General features: G+C 50.5%; 1 protein-coding gene across 1 annotated transcript; it reads left to right on the forward strand.

The window, feature by feature from the left end:
* The first annotated feature begins 547 nt into the window (after window positions 1-547).
* On the forward strand, window positions 548-22,312 carry LOC135893245 (butyrophilin subfamily 3 member A1-like). The gene is made up of 11 exons (XM_065421046.1): window positions 548-617; window positions 2,289-2,636; window positions 3,767-4,051; window positions 6,955-7,056; window positions 7,281-7,337; window positions 8,661-8,687; window positions 10,820-10,846; window positions 12,008-12,034; window positions 20,022-20,042; window positions 20,192-20,218; window positions 21,423-22,312. Exons 1-11 carry the CDS (start codon window positions 548-550, stop codon window positions 22,310-22,312), a joined length of 1,881 nt encoding a protein of 626 aa, XP_065277118.1.
* Window positions 22,313-22,339: the final 27 nt, after the last annotated feature.

Consider the following 22,339-nt stretch of genomic DNA (forward strand, 5'->3'; position numbering starts at 1 on the left):
GTGCCCAGGTGTCACCCACTGACCAGGGTGTGAGACGGGCCTCTCTGGGCCTGATCCACACAGCACGTGAGTCTGTCACAGCCCCAGTTGCACAGCCTGGCTCTTTAGCTCACACTGTAGAGCCCCATGCAGTGAGCTGTGGAGAGCCCCGGGTCACGCATTGGCTGTGTTGTCCCAGCTGGAGGTAGGCACAGCCAGGCCCCTTCTGCAGTGGGACAACGGTCTGGGTACCATGGGGGTTAGCTCAGAAGTGGCCCTGCTCTGCTGCAGGCTTCCCCTGCACTGGAATCGGGGGCACTTGCACCAGTGGATAGTCAGAAAACCGACGAGGGGAGGAAATGGGGGTGGATACCTGGCACTGCCTGGGGGTGGAAATTCCTAGTGCCAGGCCTGGGCAGGCAGCAGAGCAGCCTGGGTGGGGTGAAATCCCCTCCTGTCCCTGGGGAGCTGCTCTGCCTGGGAGCAGAGTGGGTCAGGTCAGATGCAGTCTGAGGAGTGTTAACCATCCCCTGCTCTCTCCTTACAGGTCCCTGCCTGGGGTGTCCCCATGGCAATGTGGTGGAGGCTCTTTGTGTGCAGCCTGGGGATCCTCCTCCTGGCGCCGTGTTCTCTCTCTGGTAAAAGCGTTTGAATCCCAATTATTTCCCTCCCTGTCCCCCATGTACGCTGCCCCTTGCAGGGCTGGGTAGGGGCATCAGAGGCCCAGTGACTCCTCCCTTGGTTCTTATTTCCCTTGCTTTTTTGAGCCTTTGGTCATACTGGGTCACATTTTCAAGCTTTTCTCTGCAACCACTAGAACTAGAAACTGACTTTGGTTTTATATGAAAGCTGAGATCCTCATAGAATCCCATGCCTCCAGGAGCTAGGGTTTATGAAACACACATGGTAGCCCCAGAGCTGGCAACACTTAGTATGAAAATCTCCTTGGGGGCGTTCAAAATCTCACCCTTATCTTTCCCCCTGTAGCCACACAGTGTCAGGTGATGCAGCTTGGTACCAATTGCTCTACAATTGACCCATGGTGGGACAGATGAGTGTGGAGACCCTTCAGACCGGTCATTCCCAAACTGTGGGGCATGGTCCCATAGGGGGGCAGGAAGGAACGTTCGGGGAGGGGCAGCGGGGCTCAGGTCGGCCCCCATGGGGGATGGGGAGGGAGTGCCACCCAGTCCTGCTCTGCCCCCCGAAAAGCTCCGACCTCAGCCACAGCTCCACTCGCCCTCTGCCCCATCCCCAGCTACAGTTCCACTATGCTCCCTGCTCTGCTCCCAGCCCAGCTCCGATACCAGCTTTAGCTCCACTCCACCCCCAGCCTGGCTCCACCCCCAGCCCAGCTCTGCCCCCAGCTGCAGCTCTGGGCCCCAGCCCTAGGCCAGCTCCAGGCCCAGCTGCAGCTCCACTCCACCCCCTGCTCTGCTTCCAGCCCGACTCTCCCATCATTCCCTCTCCACCCTGAGACCAGCTTCACCTCTAGCCCCAGCTCCATCCCCACCCCCAGTTCTGCCCCCAGCTCACCCTTCAGCCCAAGCTGAGAAAGTCTTGGCTGTGCAGTAATGGAGCAGTGTGAAGAGTTTCCATTACTGGTAGGTGGGGCACGACAGGAAAAGTTTGGGCACCACTGCTTCAGATACAGATATTGTGCAGACATAAATCACCGTCAGATGCTTAATTCCCCCCAGACACTGATCTCCAGAACGGTGACTCCCCATCTGAGCCAGTTTCTGTTTTGGGTATAGAATCCATGGAAAGGCCGTGCATCGGTCTAAAGGGCCATCAAAGACCTGATACCCTCAGGCCAGGCAGAAGCCCTCTGAGGTAGCCTCTCAGCAGCCATTGTGGGGCTATGTGGATCTGAAACCGGACCATCAAAGAAGTTGCTAACAGTGGAAAGAGCTCATAACTGGGTGCCATGGGGTTGTGAAGGGCACTATGAATTGGCAGGTGGCTTCCAGCTAGGGCCATCCCTTGCCAATATACTGGGCAGGTTGCAAGACAGGCACCTTTGGAGGAGTTTCTGAGAATTGTAGGACAGCATTGGAGGACTAGTTTGTGCCAGCTGTGGAATGACTGCACTGCCCTGTGTCCACGCTGAGAGTAGCTCAGTTAAGCTACCACGACTCAACCTTGGGAACCTTCTGCTATGAGCAATGCACAACTGAGGGAATTCTGTTTAGCTCAGTGACGCCATCTCCTCTCACTCACTGCGTGTCTGTACGGCTGGGCCCTGGCTCAGCAACGCCCTCTCCTCTTCCCTTCACTCACTCTTATCCTGGGGTTTTCTGTTCCAGCGAGGTTCTCCCTGGTTGGCTCCCCGCGCCCTGTGGTGGGGGTAGTTGGCCAGGATGTGGTGTTACCCTGCCAGCTCTCACCCACAGCCCGGCTGCCCAGCATGGACGTGCGGTGGAGGAAAATTGGATCAGGATTTATCTCAGTTCATGAGTACTCAGATGAGGGTTCCCAGGACATGCCGGGGGAGAGTTACCAGAACCGGACAGAGCTGTTCCTGCAGGAGTTCAGCAGTGGGAACGTCTCCCTGAAGCTGAAACGGCTCCAAGTGGCGGATGATGGGAAATACCAGTGCTTTGTGAAGAACCCAGAATGGAGTCGCGAAGCCACCACTGAGCTAAGGGTTGCAGGTGAGATTTAGCACTAGGGGATACTCAGCCTGGGCAGCCAGAGTATCCTGTACTTCTGGGGGCACCCCAACACTGAGCCCAGCATGGCATTAGGGTCCTGTGCTGCAGGGAGCTGTGTGCAGGGCTCAGTAGGGGGTGTTTTCCCCTCGCACTCAGTGCTGACCCCACTGTGGTACTAGCTGGGTCAGTGCTGCATTAAACAACCTCTTTTCAATTAGATGTAAAGCTACAGTCCTCAGCTCTCATGCTCATTGTAGTGCTGTTCGAGAGAGTGGGACCTTTACCCCCATGTTCTGCCCAAATCCCAGCTCAGGTGACCATTATATTTGGCCTCCCTGAAACTCCCCCTGCAGTGTCTAAGGGCTGGGATATTGTTTTTTATTTCCTGGACACTGACCCCGCATTCAGTGCTGCACAAGGGCAGCGTAAGGGACGGTCTCTGCCCATTCAGCTCACTAAATAACCTAGCCCCAACCAGTACAGTTCAGAAACATCAAGCCCCAGGTGAGGGGCCCTCCTGTGATATGAAGAGCACTGAGGTTGTTTTAAATCATCTCCCATCTTTGGTGGCTCCTAGTACAAAGGGTCTGCAGGAGACGTGTGCTTTTAGGGAGAGATTTAAATGAGGGGAGGGTGGTTGTGTGCAGCACAGGGAGAGGGAAATCCAAGCAAGAAGGGTGGCATGGCCTGCGGCACTGTTACCAGTGCGGGAGAAGGACACCAGAGGGGATGGTATTAAGAGGGTGGCACAGGAGGAGCTGAAGCAGTGATGTAGGCAGTGTCACCATCCCCTACTTCCTGCTCTGTACCGAATTGCAGTGATCCTGACAGCTGCTGGGCTCCATCCCAGAAGTGGCTGCATTTCAGCAGCTGGTGCAGTGATCTCTGTGTAGCTGTTTCACCCTGAATATTCCTCAGTGAGATTTCAGGGCACAGAACTCTCTGGAAATGCAAGACAGTATTATTTAATTTCCCCAATCATCAGAATGAGGGATCCCAGTGAGCCTTTACACATATGGGAATGGAACTTTCCAGTCACAGCCCCATATACCCAGCGGTATCTGGGGAATCACATGATGCTACCAAAGACACGATTTCCTGATACACACACTCTCTGTCTCTCCCTGCAGCTGTGGCTCCAGTGTTCATTGACGTGCTGGGCCCCCGGGGCCAGGGGATCGGGCTGGCCTGTAGATCCACGGGCTGGTTCCCCAAACCTGAACTCCAGTGGGTTGGAAAGAACCGGCAGAACCTGGTGATGGAGATTGTGACCAACGTGACTCAGGACAGGGAGAACCTGTATAGTGTTGTGAGTCACGTCACTGTCACAGAAGGGGAAGACAATGGAGACATCAGCTGCATAGTGCAGAATGGCCTGCTGGAGCCCGAGCGACAATCAGCCATTCACCTCTCAAGTGAGTTCCCTCCCTGCCCCCCCCCCATGGAGAAGGGGTGGTTGTTAGTACTGCCTAGGGTGACCAGACAGCAAGTGTGAAAAATCAGGACAGGGTGGGGGGTAATAGAAGCCTATATAAGTAAAAGACCCAAAAATCAGGACTGTCCCTATAAAATCAGGACAACTGGTCACCCTAGTACTGCCTAGCATTGTTAAGGCTGCTAATTGTTTTGGCTGTCAGTGTTGCTGTTCTTGGAGCTCCACGGATGCTCTTGGAGCAGCATGTTATTTCAATAGACATCAGTGTTATTCATCCGATAGAGCACAGGCTCCGTTTGGTGTTGAAGGTGCTCAGCCAGGTTTATGGTCAACAAAACATGGTACTAGTGGCTCATCGGAGTTACAGTTACACTAACATGTGTGTGCTTGGACATGGTACCTGCTCAGTCAGTGCACCAGGATGCTGTCCCCTGAACTAGTACAAAGATGCTCCTTCTATGACTTCTTCTTTTATACATTGATACAAACAAGTTACTTATTTCATCCAGATGTGGTTGGTGACCAACCCTTATCCATTATCCTGTCATCCCATTGTTATCCTAGAAGGGGTCAGTGTGTTCCTGTACCATCTCTTAGGAAAGTGTTTACATAGTTACTTGAGAGATCTGTCATGTTTTTGAACCATCCTCTCCAGTCAGGAATGTGCTTACCTGGTATTATCCAATACCTAATGTGTTGTTCTTTTTCCAAGGCTCAGTCTACTCTGGTTCACAGCCTTTGGTTCACACTTTTAGTTATAGCTAGGGCTTCAGGAAGGCTGGGTCACCACGGGAGTGTGGGGCCTGAGTCACTTGAGAATTGGACTCAGCTAGGGTCTATTTCTGGTACTGAGACAGGAAATGTCCTTCTAACCTGATTTGTGGGACCATTAGTGATGAAGATTTCTGTGATCTGGACAAACTGCCTGTCAAGAGCTGGGCTGAGTCCTATGAAATGAACTTGATATCGTTCTTGGAAGAGATGGTGCGTTTGGTTGATAAAGGTAACTGTGCTGACATAGACTCAGGGTGTGTTTACACTAGAAACACTACAGCAGCAATGCGGTAGTGTAAACACTTATTACAGTGGTAGAAGGGGTCCTTCTGTGGCTGTAATAAATCCACCTCTCTGAGAGACAGTAGCTTGGCTGATAGAAGAACTCTTCCATCTTCCTAGTTGTGTCTCCCAATTTTAGTTTGGCTTAAATACATTGTACAGGGAGAGAAATTTTTCACAGCCCTTAACACTGTAATTAATCCAATCTAACTTTGTAGTGTAAGGGGCAAGGCTTAGTTCTGCATGAAACTCTGATAACAAAAATTAACACTGTAAAAAATCAAGGTAGCCCATATTAAATGGATTAAAAAGTGGCTAACTGATAGATCTCAAAGTAATTTTTATGGCGAATCATCCTCCAATGGGGATGTTCCTAGTGAGATTCCACTGGGATCTGTTCTGAGCCTATGCTATTCAATAGCTTTATCAATGAGCTGCAAGGAAATATAAAATCATTGCTGGTAAAATTTGCAGATGACATTTGGGTTCACAAAATTGGTGGAGTGATACATAATGATGGGGACAGGTCAGTACTACAGACTGACCTGGATTGCTTGGTAAGGTGTGTTCACACTAACAACATGCTGTCATGGATCCACAGGACCAGTGCAATGGCCCGAGCAAAAATTCCCATTTTGTCAAACATGTATTTCAACATGACCAAATGTCAGGTCACATGTCTATGAACAAAGAATACAGGTCACACTTACGGGATGGGAGACTGTATCCTGGAAAGCAGTGACTCTGAAAAGGACTTGAACTTGAGCTCTCAGACCAATGCTGGAGCTAAGATGGTGAACACAATCCTTGTATGTATAAATTAGAATATCTAGTGGGGAAAAAGTAAGTAACTTTACCTCTGTGCACGGTGTTAGCCAGACCATTACTGGATACTGTGTCTTGTTCTGGTGACCACACTTTCATATGGGAAGCTGACAAATTGGAAATTGCTCAGAAAATAACTACAAGAACAATCAGAAGTCTGGAAACCTGCCTCATAGTTAGAATCATAGGAACTCAAGTTATAGAGCTTATTCAAGCGGAGGTTAAAAGGTGACTTGATCACAGTCGGTAAGTACCTACACAGGGGGAAGATTTCTGACAGTTGATAGGTCTGATGGCTGGAAGTTGAAGTTAGACAAATTCAGACTAGAAATAAGGTGCAAATTTTTAACAATGAGGGGAATTAACCATTGGACTAAGTGACCTAGAGATGTAATGGATTATCCCTTACTTGGAATCTTTAAACCCAAACTAGGCGTCTCTTTCTATAAGATCCTCTGTGGCTGGAACCAGAAGTTCTGGACTGGATGCAGGGATCACTGCGGGAGGGTCTCTGGCCTGGGTTATACAGGAGGTCTGACTAGATGGTCATAATGCCCCCTTCTGGCCTTAACATCTATGCATTCATCAACTCATAACACACTGGGGCCAACTAGGAAAAAAATGTTCTCTGCTGAACTTATCTGGACTGGACGTGGTGACTGAGAACTGGGAGCTGTGTGACAGTGACCATCCGAGCAGCCAGCTGGTGCAGGCAGGGCTGGGCAGGCTGGGCACGGAGCCGCTGGCTGTTGGCTTGTAGCAGTGGGAAGGATTTGGGTAGAGCAGAGTCCTGGTTCTTGCAACTGATGCTGCGCTGTCTTCTCTGGTTTCAATGGCTCCATACGTGACTGTGATTTAAGTGTGGAGGGGACGTTTCCTTCATTCCCATGGATTTCTGGGATCCCTGAGCCAGGACTCAGCTGTCAACCCAAGTGGCAAACCCCATTCTCCAGCTCTAGGATGGGACAATGCTCCTCTCACACTGCGCTCTCTGTTTGCCAGGTGATATCTTCCCCCGTGTTTCCTCTTGGCTGGCTGCATTCTGGGTATTGTTCACTCTGGTTCTCATTGCTGCTGGAGCGTGTGCATATCTTGGATACACAGGTAATGGGGATGTGTTATTTGCATGTTCAGAGCCCAGCCCTAGAGGACACTGGGCTGGGGCATGGGAATGTCTTATTGTTCAGATATTGACCTTTGGTTGGTTTTAGGAAATAAACCAAACTAACAAACACACTGGGTCCCCACTCCCACCAGTATTAGTGTATTGCTCAGTGTTTCCCCTTCCTTCCCTGTCTCACTGCAATGTTTGATTGTCTGTCTTACAGCGAAGCGAAAGGCCTCTCAGAAGAAACGCTCTAAAGAGGAGGCTCTGTTACTTCTTGGTAGGTCTCCTGCTCTAGCCCTTGCTCTGTCCGTTGAGATGTGTGAGCTCTATGACTGCTTGGTGTTTTCTGTGGGCTCAATGCAATGAAAGGGATGGAGCCAGAAGGTTTCTGCCCAGTGATCCCTCACCTCCCCCATGTTCTCACACACCCTGATGATAACAGGTTGGCAAATGTGTATTTCACAGCGGATACCCAAGGCTCTGTGCTTGTAAGATTCCCTGCATGTGGGTGGGGCAGGGACACAGGCCTGCAGTAACAAATCTGGGTCAGATTCTGTCCCACTAACCCTGGACAATTGCTCGGTCGTTCTATTCTCCTTAAAGGAAATGACACGGGACGCTCTGTGAGATGATTCAATCCCTGTGACTGTCGAATGCACAGGACAGAGGGCGGGTGATTAAGCCCTGGCACAAGCTCCCAGGGCAGTGGTGAATTCTCCATCTCTTGATGGCGTAAGATCCAGACTGGGCACCTTTCTGGAAGCTGCTGTAGCCAAACCCAAGTTATTGGGCTCAGTGCAAGGGGAATTGGGTGAGATTCTCTGGCCTGTGCTTTGCAGATGGTTAGTGCAGATGACCTAATGGTCCCTTCTGGCCTGAAACTCTATGAATCTGTGACATTCACTCACTTGTGCTGTGGTAATAGACACAGAAGTACCTTTTTTTAAAAAGTCCCCATGTCTAATTTATTCCACTGTGAACTTTTCTATATTTAATAATGATATTGGTTTGCACTGTGATGGTGCAGAGTGGTGCTGACCTGTTCTGCTGGGCAGTGCTCAGACACGCAGGGAAATATAGATGAAAGGTGCAGAGAACATACCAGCACGGTGACCGGGGTTCTTAGGGCAATCACAGCATGGAAGAGCCCTGAGGATCCCGCCCCGCAATTCATTTCCTTTGCCCTCTGCCATGCCCCCTTGTGGCCACCACTCCTCCAGCTGGGAAAGGCTGCATGGGACTCCCCTAGCAATCAGTGCTGTTCTGTAACCAGCCACAGGGGTCGCTGTGGAGTAAGTGACCCCATCCCAATGGTTCTACTAGCCCTGCTGCACCAGTCCAAGGCCTGCGCTACACGCAGCCCTGCCCCAGTTTAATTCAAGGCATGTTTTTAAACCTAATTAGTTACATTGGTGCAAGTGTGTGTGTAGACAAGGGCTAAGGAGTGAGAGACTCCCCAGGTCTCCTGTGTGTTGGTGCATATCACTAACCCCCAGCCCTGCTCCTGTCAAACCTGCTGGCTCTGGCTCTGGGGCTGGGAGTGTGGCGCTGGGATGTCTATGACTCTGTGGGTCTAACACTTTTCTCTTCTCCATTTCAGAGTCTGAGAAGAAGACCTGGGAAGCAGGTACTTGGCTAAACCCTAGTAAACGTGTGTTTGTGCTTTCATACTATACTGAGATAGAAATATCACCACAAACATAGGTGCCGACTTCCCCTCTAGCCGGGGGGTGCTTGACCCCCCCCCTCCACCCCAGACCCACCCTCACTCCACCCCTTCCTCAAAGTGCCCGCCCCCACCCTGCCTCTTCCCACCCCTGCTCCGCCCCCACCATGCCCCATTCCAACCTTTCCCCCATGTCCCTGCTCCTGCTCTGCCCCGCCATGCTCCTTCCTCCAAGCCCCCATCCCAACCCCATCTCTTCCCCACCTCCTCCCCCAGTGCACTCTGTCCCCACTCCTCCCCATCCCTCCTGGAGCTTCCTGAATGCCACAAATCAGCTGTTCGCAGTGCTCTGGAAGCGCGGGAAAGGAGTTGGTAAGTGGGGCCACCAGCGGGTGAGAGGTGCGGGGTGGGGGAGGGAGGCAGAAGCGGGAGCTTGGCTGCCAGAGGGTGCTCAGCACCCACTAATTTTACCCCATGGGTGCTTCAGCCCTGGAGCACCCACAGAGTCGGCACCTATGACCACAGACAATGTACACACTTCAGTCACCTTCATGATCATCTCCCCCTACTTGGAAATAAACAAACACTGCAGATTTTGGAGCTCACATTCTTAACAACAGAGAGTGAATTTAATGCGTCTGGAATGGAAGGACTCAGGCTGTGGCTACGCTGCCCAAAGGTTCAGATTACAGCGGTGTGAATAGCTATGCTCACCAAAGGGCTGCACTGTAGCAACCCCATGTGGATGCTCTGGGTGTGAACTAAAAGGTTCCTAGTTCACATTAACAGAGTCATATTTGAAGAAGACTATGTTAGTGTGAACTAAGTACCGTTTAGTGTGCACCACCAACATCCACATGGGGCTATTATAGCGCAGCACTTTGGTGTGTGCTGCAAATTACAGTCATGTAGGCCAAACTACGGGCTGTGTAGACAAACCCTTAGTGAGGGGCTGGGCAAACTTCCTCCATGAAGGTCTGTGGCTACATCTCAAATCTGATTTGCAAAATCCCTGCTATCCCAATGGTGGGCTCCCTGCACGCACACAGCTCTGCCAGTGCCCTTCAGGGCCCAGCTGCAGCCTCCTGCTATTCCAGCCCTGAGCTCCCGACCGAACCGCCGGTGTCTCTGAATCCCCACCCACAACCGCTATGCTATCCCAGCCCTGCGTACCTCAGTCCTGTCCTCTGCCTCTTTCCCTGCTAGTCTAGGCCTGGGCCGCGAATAAACAGAGACTCCAAACCCTACTACACCCTGTATGAGCTGTGTGAGGTGCACTCTGATGGGCCCCACCAACCACATTATTCCATTAGGAACCAAGACAGGACCTGACTCCACATCTCTAGGGGCGGACAGTAAATCCAGTGCCACACAGCCCCACAGAGCCCTTCTCCAGCTAAGCTCCTGCCAACCACTAACTCTAGAGTTACACACTTGTGCAGATAAGTACCACAAAGGGATTGCCGGGCACAGAAACAGGAGGTCTGAGGCTGGGTGACAGACTGCAGCATGCAGGCCTCTCTCTATGTGATACATGTTCTGGTGTGAAACTCCCTCCCCTTATTCCCTGGAGTGCCATCACTGAGGGTGCTGCCCCCCATGGCAATTTGTGGGCTCTGTTTAGGGGCTGATCTGGGACCTTGTCTGTTGTTCATTAACATCAGTTTTGTCTGACGTGTCCTGTCAGTTCTGAGACCCTTGGCTTATTGGGTACATCTACACTGCAGCTGGGAGCAAGCTTCCCAGCTTGGGTAGCCATACACATGCTAGCTCTGCTTGAGCTAGTGCGCTAACAATAGCAGTGTGGCTGGGGTACCAGGGGAAGCGGCTCAGGGTAGCCACTTGAGTAGATACCCAGGGGGTCTGAGTGGGTTTGCATTTCAGCTGCTAGCCCAAGTAGCTGCACGTGCTCCTCCTGCCTATCCTGCTGCTTTTAGCGCACTGGCTCGAGCAGAGCTAGCACTCATCTGCCTGCCCAGACTGGGAACTCAGTCCCAGCTGCAGAGTAGATGTACCCAAAGACAACCTCAAGTCACTGTTCTTGGAACAACCCTTGCTGAACTCATGATGGTCTCCTTTTCTTCTCTCCCCAGAGCGATATGAGCTGCATGAGACAATTGGTAAGTTCATCCACCTTCCCATTAGAGCCCCTGGCAGAGGCTCCCAGCTACAGATGGTGCTGAGCAGATCCAGAAGCACTGACACAGCAGGGCAGGGCTGAGTGAACAGTTCGGGCCAAAATCTGAGTCACATTAGAGTCACCCCAGTCCTACCGCAGCACTGTGAGCTCTCTGCAGCAGACACAGGGTCACCTGCTCTCATGTCTGGAGAGACAGACAGGTGTCACTCTGCCATTGACAAGCTAATGCCAAGCACATGTTCTGATACAGTAGGAGGGGCCCAGCCGCTTTCTATAGATGACTGCAATAGTGCAGGTTGTTCTGGGCCATTTCTGAGAATGTGGAGATGAGCAAGAGACCAGACTCAGGCTCATGTTTTTATGCTTTGTCTCCAAGGCCAGATCCCAGCTCTGAGATCCAATCATCACCAGGTCCAGCTGTTCCCTAGTTCAGGGGTTCTCAAACTTCATTGTGCCACGACCCCCTTCTGACAATAAAAATTAGTACATGACCCCATGGATTGAAGCCGGAGTCCTCCCGAGCCCCGCCACCCTGGCTGGGGGGATCAAAGCCAAAGCCCATGTCCCACTGTCCAGGGCTGGGGTGGGAGGGTCAAAGCTAAAGCCAAAGGCAAGGGACCTGTAACCATCAGCCACCATCAAGGACTGAAGTCCTTGCGCTTCAGCTTCAGCCCTGGGCAGTGTGGCTCAGGCTTTGGCTTCAGCCCCAGCCCCCAGCAAGTCTAACGCCAGCTCTGGTGACCCCTTGAAAACAGGGTCGAAACCCACTTTGGGTTCCTGACCCACAGTTTGAGAACCTCTGCCCTACTTACATCTAGAGTGTGTAGCTTTGGTGCTCCCAAGGGCTGTTAGTAACACAGAAAAGGAATTCCCCTTAGATGGAATGGTTGAGAATGTCAGAGCTGTATCGGGATCCAGATCCACATCTTCCATCAAGGTTAGATGCTTTGCAAATCCCAGGGGTCATGCGTGTTGGTGCGTATCACTAACCGCCAGCCCTGCTTCTATCAAAGCTGTTGGCTCCTGCACTGGGGCTGGGAGTGTGGCTGTCGGGAGTCTGTAACTAACCCCAGTCGTTATGGGGCACACAGCATCACACAGTGTATCTCTGTGTCTAACCCTTTTCTCTTCCCCATTTCAGATAACGCGAGGATTGCCTTGGAATCAGGTACTTGGATAATCCCTAGTAAAAGTGTGTTTGTGATTTCACACCATGACAAGATAGAAAAAATCACTACCTCTATCATGGGCAGCGGGTATAATAGGCCAGTGGAGGCTTTCCACATTGTGGGGTTTGGAGTGAAGTTTTTCCTTTATTATGCCCCATGCAGGTTCCAGGGTGGCTGAGGAAGCAATATGTGCTATTCAGCTTCCTGGGTTCCTCAGTAATCGCCCTGGATTTGGCTTCGGCTTGCCCGGGGCTCCTCCAGCTGAGTGGGGGGGAGCAAGGTGTCTGGGGGCTCTGGCCACCGGGGATTCTGGGGGTCTGGAGTCTGGGGGCTCCGGCCACCGGAGGGGCACAGGCAGAAGGGGCGGAGCCAGGGGTAGCCTCCACCCGCCGCCCATGTACAATTGCAGGGAACCCCAAGGCTGCGAGGGGCCCTCTGAAAGCCAGATCTGGCCTGCCAGGCGTCAGCTGCTCCATCTTGATCAGTGCTGCCCAGGGCTCTGAATGGTGTCCTCCGCACAGCGTGACCTCGCACACACCACACATGCCAGGACACTGGAAGGGGCACTGGAGCTAAGCTGTGCAGGGGGTCTCCACGACACAAACACCGCCACTGCCTGCATCTCCCTGCTATCCCTGCCCTGGGCTTCCTCCCCCAGCCCCAGCTCTGCTGGCATCCCTCAGTCCCCACCCACAACTTCCCTGCTATCCAGCCCTCTGCTCCTCAGTCCTGTCCTGTTTTCCCCCTTCCTAGTCTAGGCCTGGGCCTCAGATGAATAGCACCTTCAAACCCTACTATGTTCTATATGGGCTTGGTGAGATGCACTCTGATGGGCCCCACCACCCACATTGTTCCACTAGGAGCCGAGACAGCACCTGACCCCATGTCTCCAGGGGTGGACTCTAAATCCAGTGCCACACAGCCCCACGGACCCTTCTCCAGCTAAGCTCCTTCTGCCAACCATTAACCCTAGAGTTACACACTTTTCCAAATCTGCACCACAAAGGGATTGCATGGCCCAGAAATAGGAGGTGTGAGTCTGGGTGACAGGCTGCAGCAGTGCAGGCCTCTCTCTATGTGATACATGTTCAGGTGTGATGCTCCCTCCCCTCTTTCCCGACCGTGCCAGCAGCTTTGGGTGCTGCCCAGGGGCAATTTGTGGGCTGTATTTAGGGCTGATATGGGACCTCATCTGTTGTTCATTAACAACAGATTTGTCTGCCATGCCCTGTCAGTTCTGAGATCCTTGGCATCTACACTGCAGCCAGGGCCAATCTGAGACCAAATGGTGTCCCAGGGAAGGAGTCTTTTCGGTGCCCCCCCTCCATTTGTTAAACTTTTGAATACCTTATTTTGTATTGCATTTGTAGCCCATTTCACAACTTTGATGCATGATTTGCATGCATAATTTATCCCTGTCATATAAGATGATACATTTGCATGCTAGGAATTATAAATCATGCAATATATAAACAAACAAAAAATTGTTTCCTCTAAGCCAATAGAAACTTTTAAATTTTAACAATAACTGAAATGTACTAATATTAAGAAATTGAACTGTGCACCAACATCAGGTGGACCAGTATTAAATTGTGTTACTGTTGGAGACGGCCTTAGAATGTAAATCCTAGTCCTTTAGTTTATTTCTCGCCTTTACCCTCGCAAACTGAAGCACAGTGTCAGAGAGATCCAAAGACTTGCCAATGGCATTTTCAAGCAATAAAATAGTCTGTCGATTGAATATATTTTTTAATGTGTCTGAGCTTTGAAAAGCTGCGTTCACCACTCACAACTGTTACCGGCAGTGTGAGCAGAATCCTAAAAGCTATCCACAAATTAGGAAAAGTGTCCTTCAGCTCTGGATCATGAATGAACTGGAGAACTTGGAGTGGTGAGTGCTTTCCATGTGACAAAATGTAATGGATGTTGTCCAATTGAACATAAAGGTCTTTATCGTTGATGTCCGAACATTCCCCATGTGTCAGCGTCTGGTGAAAGTCTGTACAATTGTTCAAGAGTATTTTCCTGTCTGCTGGCAGCTTACTAAGGTCACATACAAAACCTCCCAGGTCTTTTTGCGGTGCTTCATTTGTCTGAATCTTTCTTCAATGGACACTCAAGCAGTGTCAACGAGTGATCAAAAAATCTCCCTCTTGAATTTTTTTCCCAATCTTTCTATAATCTCATCTCTGCCCTCATAACCAAACTGTCTTTTTTCTTCTGATGAATACAAGTTTCCTTGAAGACAGTCTCAACTCCTAAGTTTTCCACCATTTATTTGGCAGCAGTGATGGCATCTTCAAATCCATTGTTTCTCTAGGTCACAATGAAATCAAGGCAGCTTCTCATCAAAGTAGTAGCGGGCGCGGTGTCCATCAACTGAGTTTGTAATGCCTTGCTTACAATGTTTACTTGGAACAGGATATCGTGTCAAACCACAATTGAGACCAGAATTTTGAAGTCAGTGATGTGGTTCGCCAGATTTTGCATCTCGTGTAGAATCCTGGCCTCAGTTTTACTCAGCTACGCCAGTTCCATGAGGGTGTCGTAAACCTCAGTCCCTTGGTACCGCACTGGCCTTACTCTGTCAATGCAGCTCTCCCAGTGAGTGTCACTTAGCAGCTTCACAGTCATATTTGTAACATTGTCCATGAGGATCTTCCACCTGATACTTGATGTTGAAAAGAGGACGTATATCCTTTGCAGTACTCCAAAGAGAGAGTGAATCTAAAGAAGATGACACTGCATCTTACACAACCAGGTTGAGGGAATAGTAGCCAGAAGGCATGAAGAAGGCTTTTGGATTTAGCGCAAGAGTCCTTGCCTGGACACTGCTGTTTCTTCCCTTTTTGTTTGCACCATTGTCATAGCCTTGGCTATGGCAGTCCCAAAGCTTTATTTTATTCTCATTCAAAACATTCATAAACAGTTCTGTTAGGCCTTTTCCAGTAGAGTTATCCACAGAGAAACAGTGTTCCTTTACTTATATACAGCCATCCTTGTTGTCAACAAATCTTACTGTAAATGACATCTTTTCACTGTGACTAAAGTCAGAAGTGCATTCCATTATTACGGTGTAGTACTTTGCTTTGCCAAGCCACATCAACATGTTATCAAGCACCTTCCTTGCCATAAGATCAATGAATTTGTTTTGGATGGTTTTGCTTCAGTAATGGTCCATAGCTTCTTTATGAACTACTCGACGAAGGTGCTTACGCATGACATCACCGTATTTCCCAAGAAGCTCTACCAAAACAAGGACATTTCTGTTAAGTTCAGTTTATTTATTCAACTTGAGCCTGGACTCGACCTGCATCCATTTGGAGTAGGCTGTAAAATGGTCGGGTGACTTTTCATGTTGCTTCAGAGCATCAGATATGTTATGCCAGTAATTGTACCCAGAAAGTGCAAGCAACAATTTGGCATTCTTGTAAAATATTTTGCAACAAAACCAGAACACTTTGTGAGTTGATTTTGAGTAAACTAGCCAACGCCGATTCAGTTTCTCACCATTCTTGAGCACTCTTTTGCAGTGTGACTTTGAGATATGTCATTTTTGCTCATTTATCGGATATGTCATATCCTTGATTTTGCTTGGCCCATTCAAATTGTATGATGAATATCGGCAGAGTTTAGGATCTCTGGCCATAAATTAGGATCAGATATATCAATTTGTGGTGTGCAGTTTTTCTGACAGCTGTTTCTGTCACCATGCAAGGCTGATTCTTCTTCATGTAAGCAGGGTCTGAATGAGCTTTCCCCTGACAGCTAGCTGGGAGGTGGAGAGACTTCAGGAGCAAACTGTATTTACAGTATATCCAGACTAACATGGCTACCCCCTGATACTTGTATTTACATGAACACACCTATTCTGCCTAGATATCCACCAGATCGAGCTGTGTTACTCAAAGTGATCAATGTTGGTTGGTGACAGGTTACAAATCACTTTAGTACTGAATGCTGGGATAGTGAAATGCTGTTACCAATGTTTTTGTCATTATTGTATGAATAAAGGGGAGCAGAACTGTGCTTAACCTGTCCCAAATGAGGGGCTTACCTCAGCTGAAAGGACCTCATTAAGCCAGGGGCTTCAATGCCAGAGCCCTGTGAAAGTAAGAGGGGTGGGGAGAGGTGTCCCAACCAGAAGGTGTTAAATGGGAGGGATAGCTCAATGGTTTGACCATTAACCTGCTAAACCCAGGGCTGTGAGTTCAATTCTTGAGGGGGCCACTTAGGGATCTGGAGCAAAATCAGTACTTGGTCCTGCTAGTGAAGGCAGGGGGCTGGACTCAATGACCTTTTAGGGTCCCTTCCAGTTCTATGAGATAGGTATATCTCCATATATTATTATCCTTGGCTGAGGAGGTTGTGAAGGCTAGGACTATACTCACATTTAAAAGAGAACTGGATAAATTCATGGAGGTTAAGTCCCTTAATGGCTATTAGCCAGGATGGGTAAGGAATGGTGTCCCTAGACTCTGTTTTTCAGAGTGTGAAGATGGATGGCAGGAGAGAGATCTCTTGATCATTACTCCCTCTAGGGCACCTGGCATTGGCCACTGTTGGTATACAGGATACTGGGCTAGATGGACCTTTGGTCTGACCCAGTATGGCCGTTCTTATGTTCTTATGACTCTCTCTATGGGTCCCCAGTCTGGTTAGTCTGTTCCTCCCCACTGTTCAAAGAAAGAGCTAAATAGGCTTTATTAGGAGCCTCTTTGTTATTTTAAATGCTCAATCAGAGCTGAAATCAGTTGTGGTGGTTTCTGCCCTGCTTGCTAAGAGCTAACAATCACTAAGAGACTGACCTGCAGAGGTTACGGCATAGAGGTAGGTGGCAGTGGAAGGTGGCTGATGGGCGGCCACTGGGAGTGGTGAGCAGGTGGCTGGAAAGGCAGCCAGCCAGAGCAAGTGCTCAGAGGGTGGAGCAAGCAACCTTCCCCGGGTGGGAGGTTAAGTCACACAGATGCACCTCTGAACCCTGGGTCCTCACTGACCAAGGACAACCACTGTGAGTGGCGTATGGTGAGGGAGCAGAGAGGGGCACAGAAAAGAAACTTTTGGTTGTAGAACTCAAGAACATGAGGCAGAAGGCACTGCCCCACACACTGTGGGGTGGGTGTCCTGTTCATAGTTTTATGGTTATGAATCCTGCTTGTGGCATTTTCCCTAATTAATTTCAGGTGACTTCCCTCCTTTCATTAAAAGTTTCTTTTCTAGACTCAGACTCTGCTTCCAAGTGGGGAGGTATTGCCTCTCAGACGTGCTCAGGGGTGGTGTGTAATTTTCCCAGGTTACTGGGTGGGGACTCGATCTGGTTCTGTGTTGTATTGTTGAAAAGGAACCCCTAGATACTGAACCTGGCCCTGGTTGCTGCTGGCTCCACCTGGCAGAAGGGTTACATTTATCATTTCTCTCCTTTTCGTGTGAGCCACATTCTTCTTTATCATCACTCTCCTTTATGCTTCCAGGAAAACAGGCCAATTCTGCATCACTTTCCTCACATTTCCATTCCTCAGGTAAATCTGATAATTCCTTAGAAACAGGATTTCCATCATTTATACTTCGCACCTCAATTTCTTCTGCAGTGGGACAATCATTACTGCCTAAAGCCCAGTCTATGTTGTTCTGTTTCAGATATTTTCCAATCAATTTTTTCCCTTCCTGCAAACTAGATTGCAACTGAGCTTTTTGCTTCCTTTACTAAGCTCCTGAAGGCTTCTTCGGGGGCATATTTTATTTTCTATAGGGGAAGACAGACAGTATTAGGGAGAGCAAAAATCTGTGTTCCACATTCTTAGAAAGTCGTCAAACATTACGTGTTAAAAATGGTAAAAGAAGTAAGAGTATTTTGTTTATATTGTTAAGTACATAGGGGTTCAATAGATATCTCTGGTGTCTCCTTAAATATGTCCTTCATTAGTCACTACTTACACTCTTGAAGTCTTAAAACACAAGTACACTTCCACAATTACACAATAAAACAAGGTTCGCAATATCGCATCTGGGCTCTCACTTCACTTCAGTTCATTCTTATATCTCACTGACTGACTGGTGACACCCCCTCCTTTATATGCCTGTGGGGGCATGGCTGACAAGATTCTAGAAGGTTCAAGATAAATGTAGTTCTCAGAAAGTCTGGAAGGTTCCACAAGATTCTACAAAGGTCTAGAACATTCTAGTAGGTTAGTGAAAAATGAATCCTCATACGGAATACCTGAAACATGTTACTTCAAACATTCTATTTTCCCTTTTGTTGCTAACAACAAAAACAACACCCCAAACTTGGTGCCCCCCCCCAATCCCAGCACCTCAGGTGGTCACCTGGGTCGCTGCCCCCTAAATCCACCCTGAATGCAGCTGGGAGCAACCTTCCCAGCTTGGGTAGCCAGACAACAGGCTAGTTCTGCTTGAGGTAATGCTAACAATAGCAGTGTGGTTACGGATAGCAGGTGCAGCGGCTCAGTGTAACCATCCAAGTATATACACAGAGGATCCGGGCAGATTTGTACTAGCCCAAGTCACCACCTGAGGTACCCGGCTGCTTTTAGCTCACTAGCTTCAGCTGAACTAGCATGTGTCTGCCTGCCCAAACGGGGAAGCTCACTCCCAGCTGCAGTGTAGATGTACCCACTGTTTGGAACAGCCCCATGTCACTCTGTTTGGAACGACCCATACTGAATCTGAGTCACATTAGTCACTCCAGTCCCACGGCATCACTGTGAGCTCTGCAGCAGACACAGGGTTACCAGTCCTTGTGCCTGGTTAGACTAGGGTGACCATACGTCCCGTTTTGGCTGGGACAATCCCTTTTTTAAGCCCTGTCCCAGCCATCCTGACTTTTTTGGCAAAAGAGGACATTTGTCCCGTTTGCTCTTGCCAACTTGATCAGTTGGGAAGAGCAAACGGGACAAATGCCCATTTTTGTCAGAAAAGTGTGGTGTGGTGCAGAGGAACATGTGGTGGGGGGGGGGTGAACAGAGATGCCAGCCCCGAGCAGGGAGGGGGGAGGAAGGGTTCCAGTGCGTGGGGGGGCAAGTAGGGTTCCAGTGACCAGTGGCAGCCTTGAGTAGGGGGCAGACAGGGTTCAAGCAACCAGTGACAGTCTTGGGTGGGGGGGAGGAATGCCTCAGGCAAGCAGCTGAGGCCTGCCCTGTGGGGAGGAGACCTTGGGCCAGCCCCACACGGTGTCCTGTTTTCCCTTTGGGAAATATGGTCACCCTAGGTTAAACAGACAGGTGTCACCTTGCCTTTACCATCCAATGCCAATCACATTGTTATGATGCAGCAGGAGGGAGCCAGCCGCTTTCTATAGATGACTGCTGGAGTGTAGGCTCTTCTAGGCCATTTCCCACAACGTGGCTCACGTTTCCATGCTTTGTTGCCAAGACGAAATCCTAGCTCTAAGCTCCAATCATCTGCATGTCTATCCCCTAGTTACAGCTGGAGTGTGTAGTAGTGATGCTCCAAAGGGCTGTTAGTAACACAGGAAAAAAATTCTCCTGAGATGGAAGAGTGGACAATGTCAAAGCCATAGAGGTCTCCAGACACGCACCTTCCATCAAGGTTGGATGCTTTGCAAGTCCCACCCAGGAATTTTATCCAGTCAGTCTGCCTTTAAAATCCCCAGTCTGCTGGAAGCCACCACAGCTTCTTACAGGCCTGAGTTCTGCTCTGAGTGACACCTGTGTAAATCCAGATTCGTTCCAGTAAAGCACATGCAGTTATTTTGGATTTACAGCAGCATCACTGAGAACAACATTTGTTCCAGTCCCTGATACTAAGATACAATATAAAGACATCTCTGAGAGATGGGCATTGAAATTACCAGAAATCTCTGGTCCCTGGGATGAACTGGGACATTTCTCCTTTGGCAGTGAGGGACCATGAACAATGTATAAAGTGATCACATCGTCACAGAGCAGCACCCAGAACTGAGTCCTCTGCCTAAATGACAGGGAATAACTCCATCTCTTTCCATTTCAGACAAAGCGGGCAGAGAGCTAGGTAAGAGGACGTGTTGTCATGTCACATTTCACATCACACGTTTCCTTGATATCTGCCAATGACCCCTCTCCCAGAATGGCATCTCCTGTGGGAGCGAGTTCCCTGCATTTGCCGTGCCCCTGACCATGTTTGTTCCTCTTCCCTTTCAGATTTCAGGAGGGCTCGGAGCTACATGGGTGAGTGGGGCTGCGAGGGGCTGAGCAGATTCTGTGCTGGGGTATGTCACTGAGCTGTCAGAGGTGTGCAGTCCCCATGGGGCAGGTGCATCAGGTGGGGCAGGGCGTGCGCTGGCTGCAGAGCCATGGGGCTGGATGCCGTGAATGATCCTGAACATGCTGCCCTGAACTGTAAGTCTCACACCCGGGCAGCTCCCTCACAATCTACCCCTTAGTCCTATTGACCTCACCCCATCTCCCATTGGCCTGTCAGTGATGATCCATCCCTACCCTGTCAGCTCCCTCGACAGCCCCACTCAGCCCTCCTTCTGCAACCTGCAGAGTCTTCACCCCCCCTGGACACAATCCATAGGCCCCCAGGAGCAATGTTCCCTCTAATGTTTTACATCCATGTACAGAATGAATTTTGTTATGTGCACCAATATGGAGGTGATGTGCGGCGGGGGTGAGGCCGAGGGGTTCAGAGTGTGGGACGGGGCTCAGGGCTGGGGCAGAGGGTTGGGTTGCGGGGTGTGTGTGTGAAGGCTCTGGCTAGGGGTGCAGGTGCTGGGTGGGGCCAGGGATGAGGGGCTTAGAGTGTGGGAAGGGGTTCAGGGCTGGGGCAGGGGGTTGCGGTGCGGGGGGTGAGGGCTCCGGCTGGGGGTGAGGGTTCTGGGTGGGGCTGGGGATGAGGATGAGGGGTTTGGGGTGCAGGCTGCCCCGGGGCTGCAGCAGGGAGAGAGGACTCCCCCCACCCCTCTCTTGCCACAGCAGCTCCCGGCAGGGGGAGAAGCACCTCTCCCAGGCCATGGCAGCTCCGGGGCTGGGCTGGGCTGGGCTGGGGGAGAGGTGCCTTTCCCCCACCTGCCCAGCCCTTGATCGCCTGTTGCGCAGTCACGCAGCTTAGAGGGAACTTTGCCCAGAATCCCTAACCCCTCTCATGCACAGATCCTGTGCAGGGGGGAGTGAGAGTATACAAGAAGTCCAATCCCTCACTCCAGCTCTCCACACCTCTCCACCAGCTCAGGGGTCAGGCCCAATCACAACCCTGGAACTCTCTGGAGCCCAAGGCTGGATCCAGGCTAGCGGTGCCAGTCCCACTAGCCACCCCAACCCTTAGGCTGTCCTTCTTTCCAGCTGTGCTGGCTGGAATCTCTCTTCTGTCGGATCGTGGGGTCCCCCACTGACCCATGGCTAATGGGGATATTCTGCTTTCTCTCCCCAGTTCCCATCACCCTGGATCCAGATTTCAAACACCCCGAGCTCACCATCTCTAAGGATGGCCGAATAATCCAACACGACCCTGCCTCCCTAGGGCTGGCTACCCCCCCTGGGGCCCTGGTTGCTGTGGGGCAGGAGGGGTTTGTGGCCAGGAAGGTTCATGATGGGGAGGGAGGGGCTTGCCAGGGGTACTGGGAGGTGGAGGTGGGGAACAGCCCGGAGTGGGAGCTGGGGGTGCTGAGTAAGACTGTGAGGGGCAGAGTGAGACAGGAGAGGCTGGAGAAACCCCCTGAGGGGGGGTTCTGGGCTCTGGGGAGATCTGGGGTGCAGTATCACCCCAGCGAGGCCAATAATGTGATCCAGAACTTGGGTGTGACACCGACAGTGGTTGGGGTCTATCTGGATCTAGAAGAGGAGAGTCTCTCATTTTATAGTGTCAATTCAATGGCCCTTATTCTGAAGATTCCTGTAGAAGGTTCTGAGAGATTGTTCCCGTTCCTCAGCCCTGGTCTCGCTGTGGGGAAGGACCAGGGGAAACCCCTCAGCATCTGCCCCTGCAGCGACTGGGATTTCCCCCAGAAATTAAGAGTTAGTGGGTCTGTTAGTCAGGGAGATTCCAGAGCCCCTGCACAGACCTCTGCCCCGAATGACAGGAAAGAGGCAGAAAACAACACAGAACTACTTGCCACAGGAAAAACAGCCCCATCGCCTGGACAGCACCCAGCCCCTGGAGACAAGGAAGTGAAAAAAAACAGGGCAAGGCCATCTGTGGGAGAATATTTCCAAAAGCTCCTGCCCACGAGGACGGGGGATGAAACAGAGCAGGTGCATCAACAACTGGAAACACCTCCCAGACAGAAGGGGAAAAAGAACAGCCAAACACCCCAGGTCTGAAACCCACCTGCCGAACTCCTCCCATGG

This window comes from Emys orbicularis, chromosome 21, assembly GCF_028017835.1.
Source record: "Emys orbicularis isolate rEmyOrb1 chromosome 21, rEmyOrb1.hap1, whole genome shotgun sequence".
Taxonomy (NCBI): Eukaryota; Metazoa; Chordata; order Testudines; family Emydidae; genus Emys; species Emys orbicularis.

Coding starts and splice junctions, on each gene's coding strand:
- LOC135893245 (XM_065421046.1), top strand. CDS start 548: ATGGCAATGTGGTGGAGGCTCTTTGTGTGCAGCCTGGGGATCCTCCTC. Junction 618..2,288: donor GGCGCCGTGTTCTCTCTCTG/GTAAAAGCGTTT, acceptor TTTCTGTTCCAG/CGAGGTTCTCCCTGGTTGGC. Junction 2,637..3,766: donor CACTGAGCTAAGGGTTGCAG/GTGAGATTTAGC, acceptor CTCTCCCTGCAG/CTGTGGCTCCAGTGTTCATT.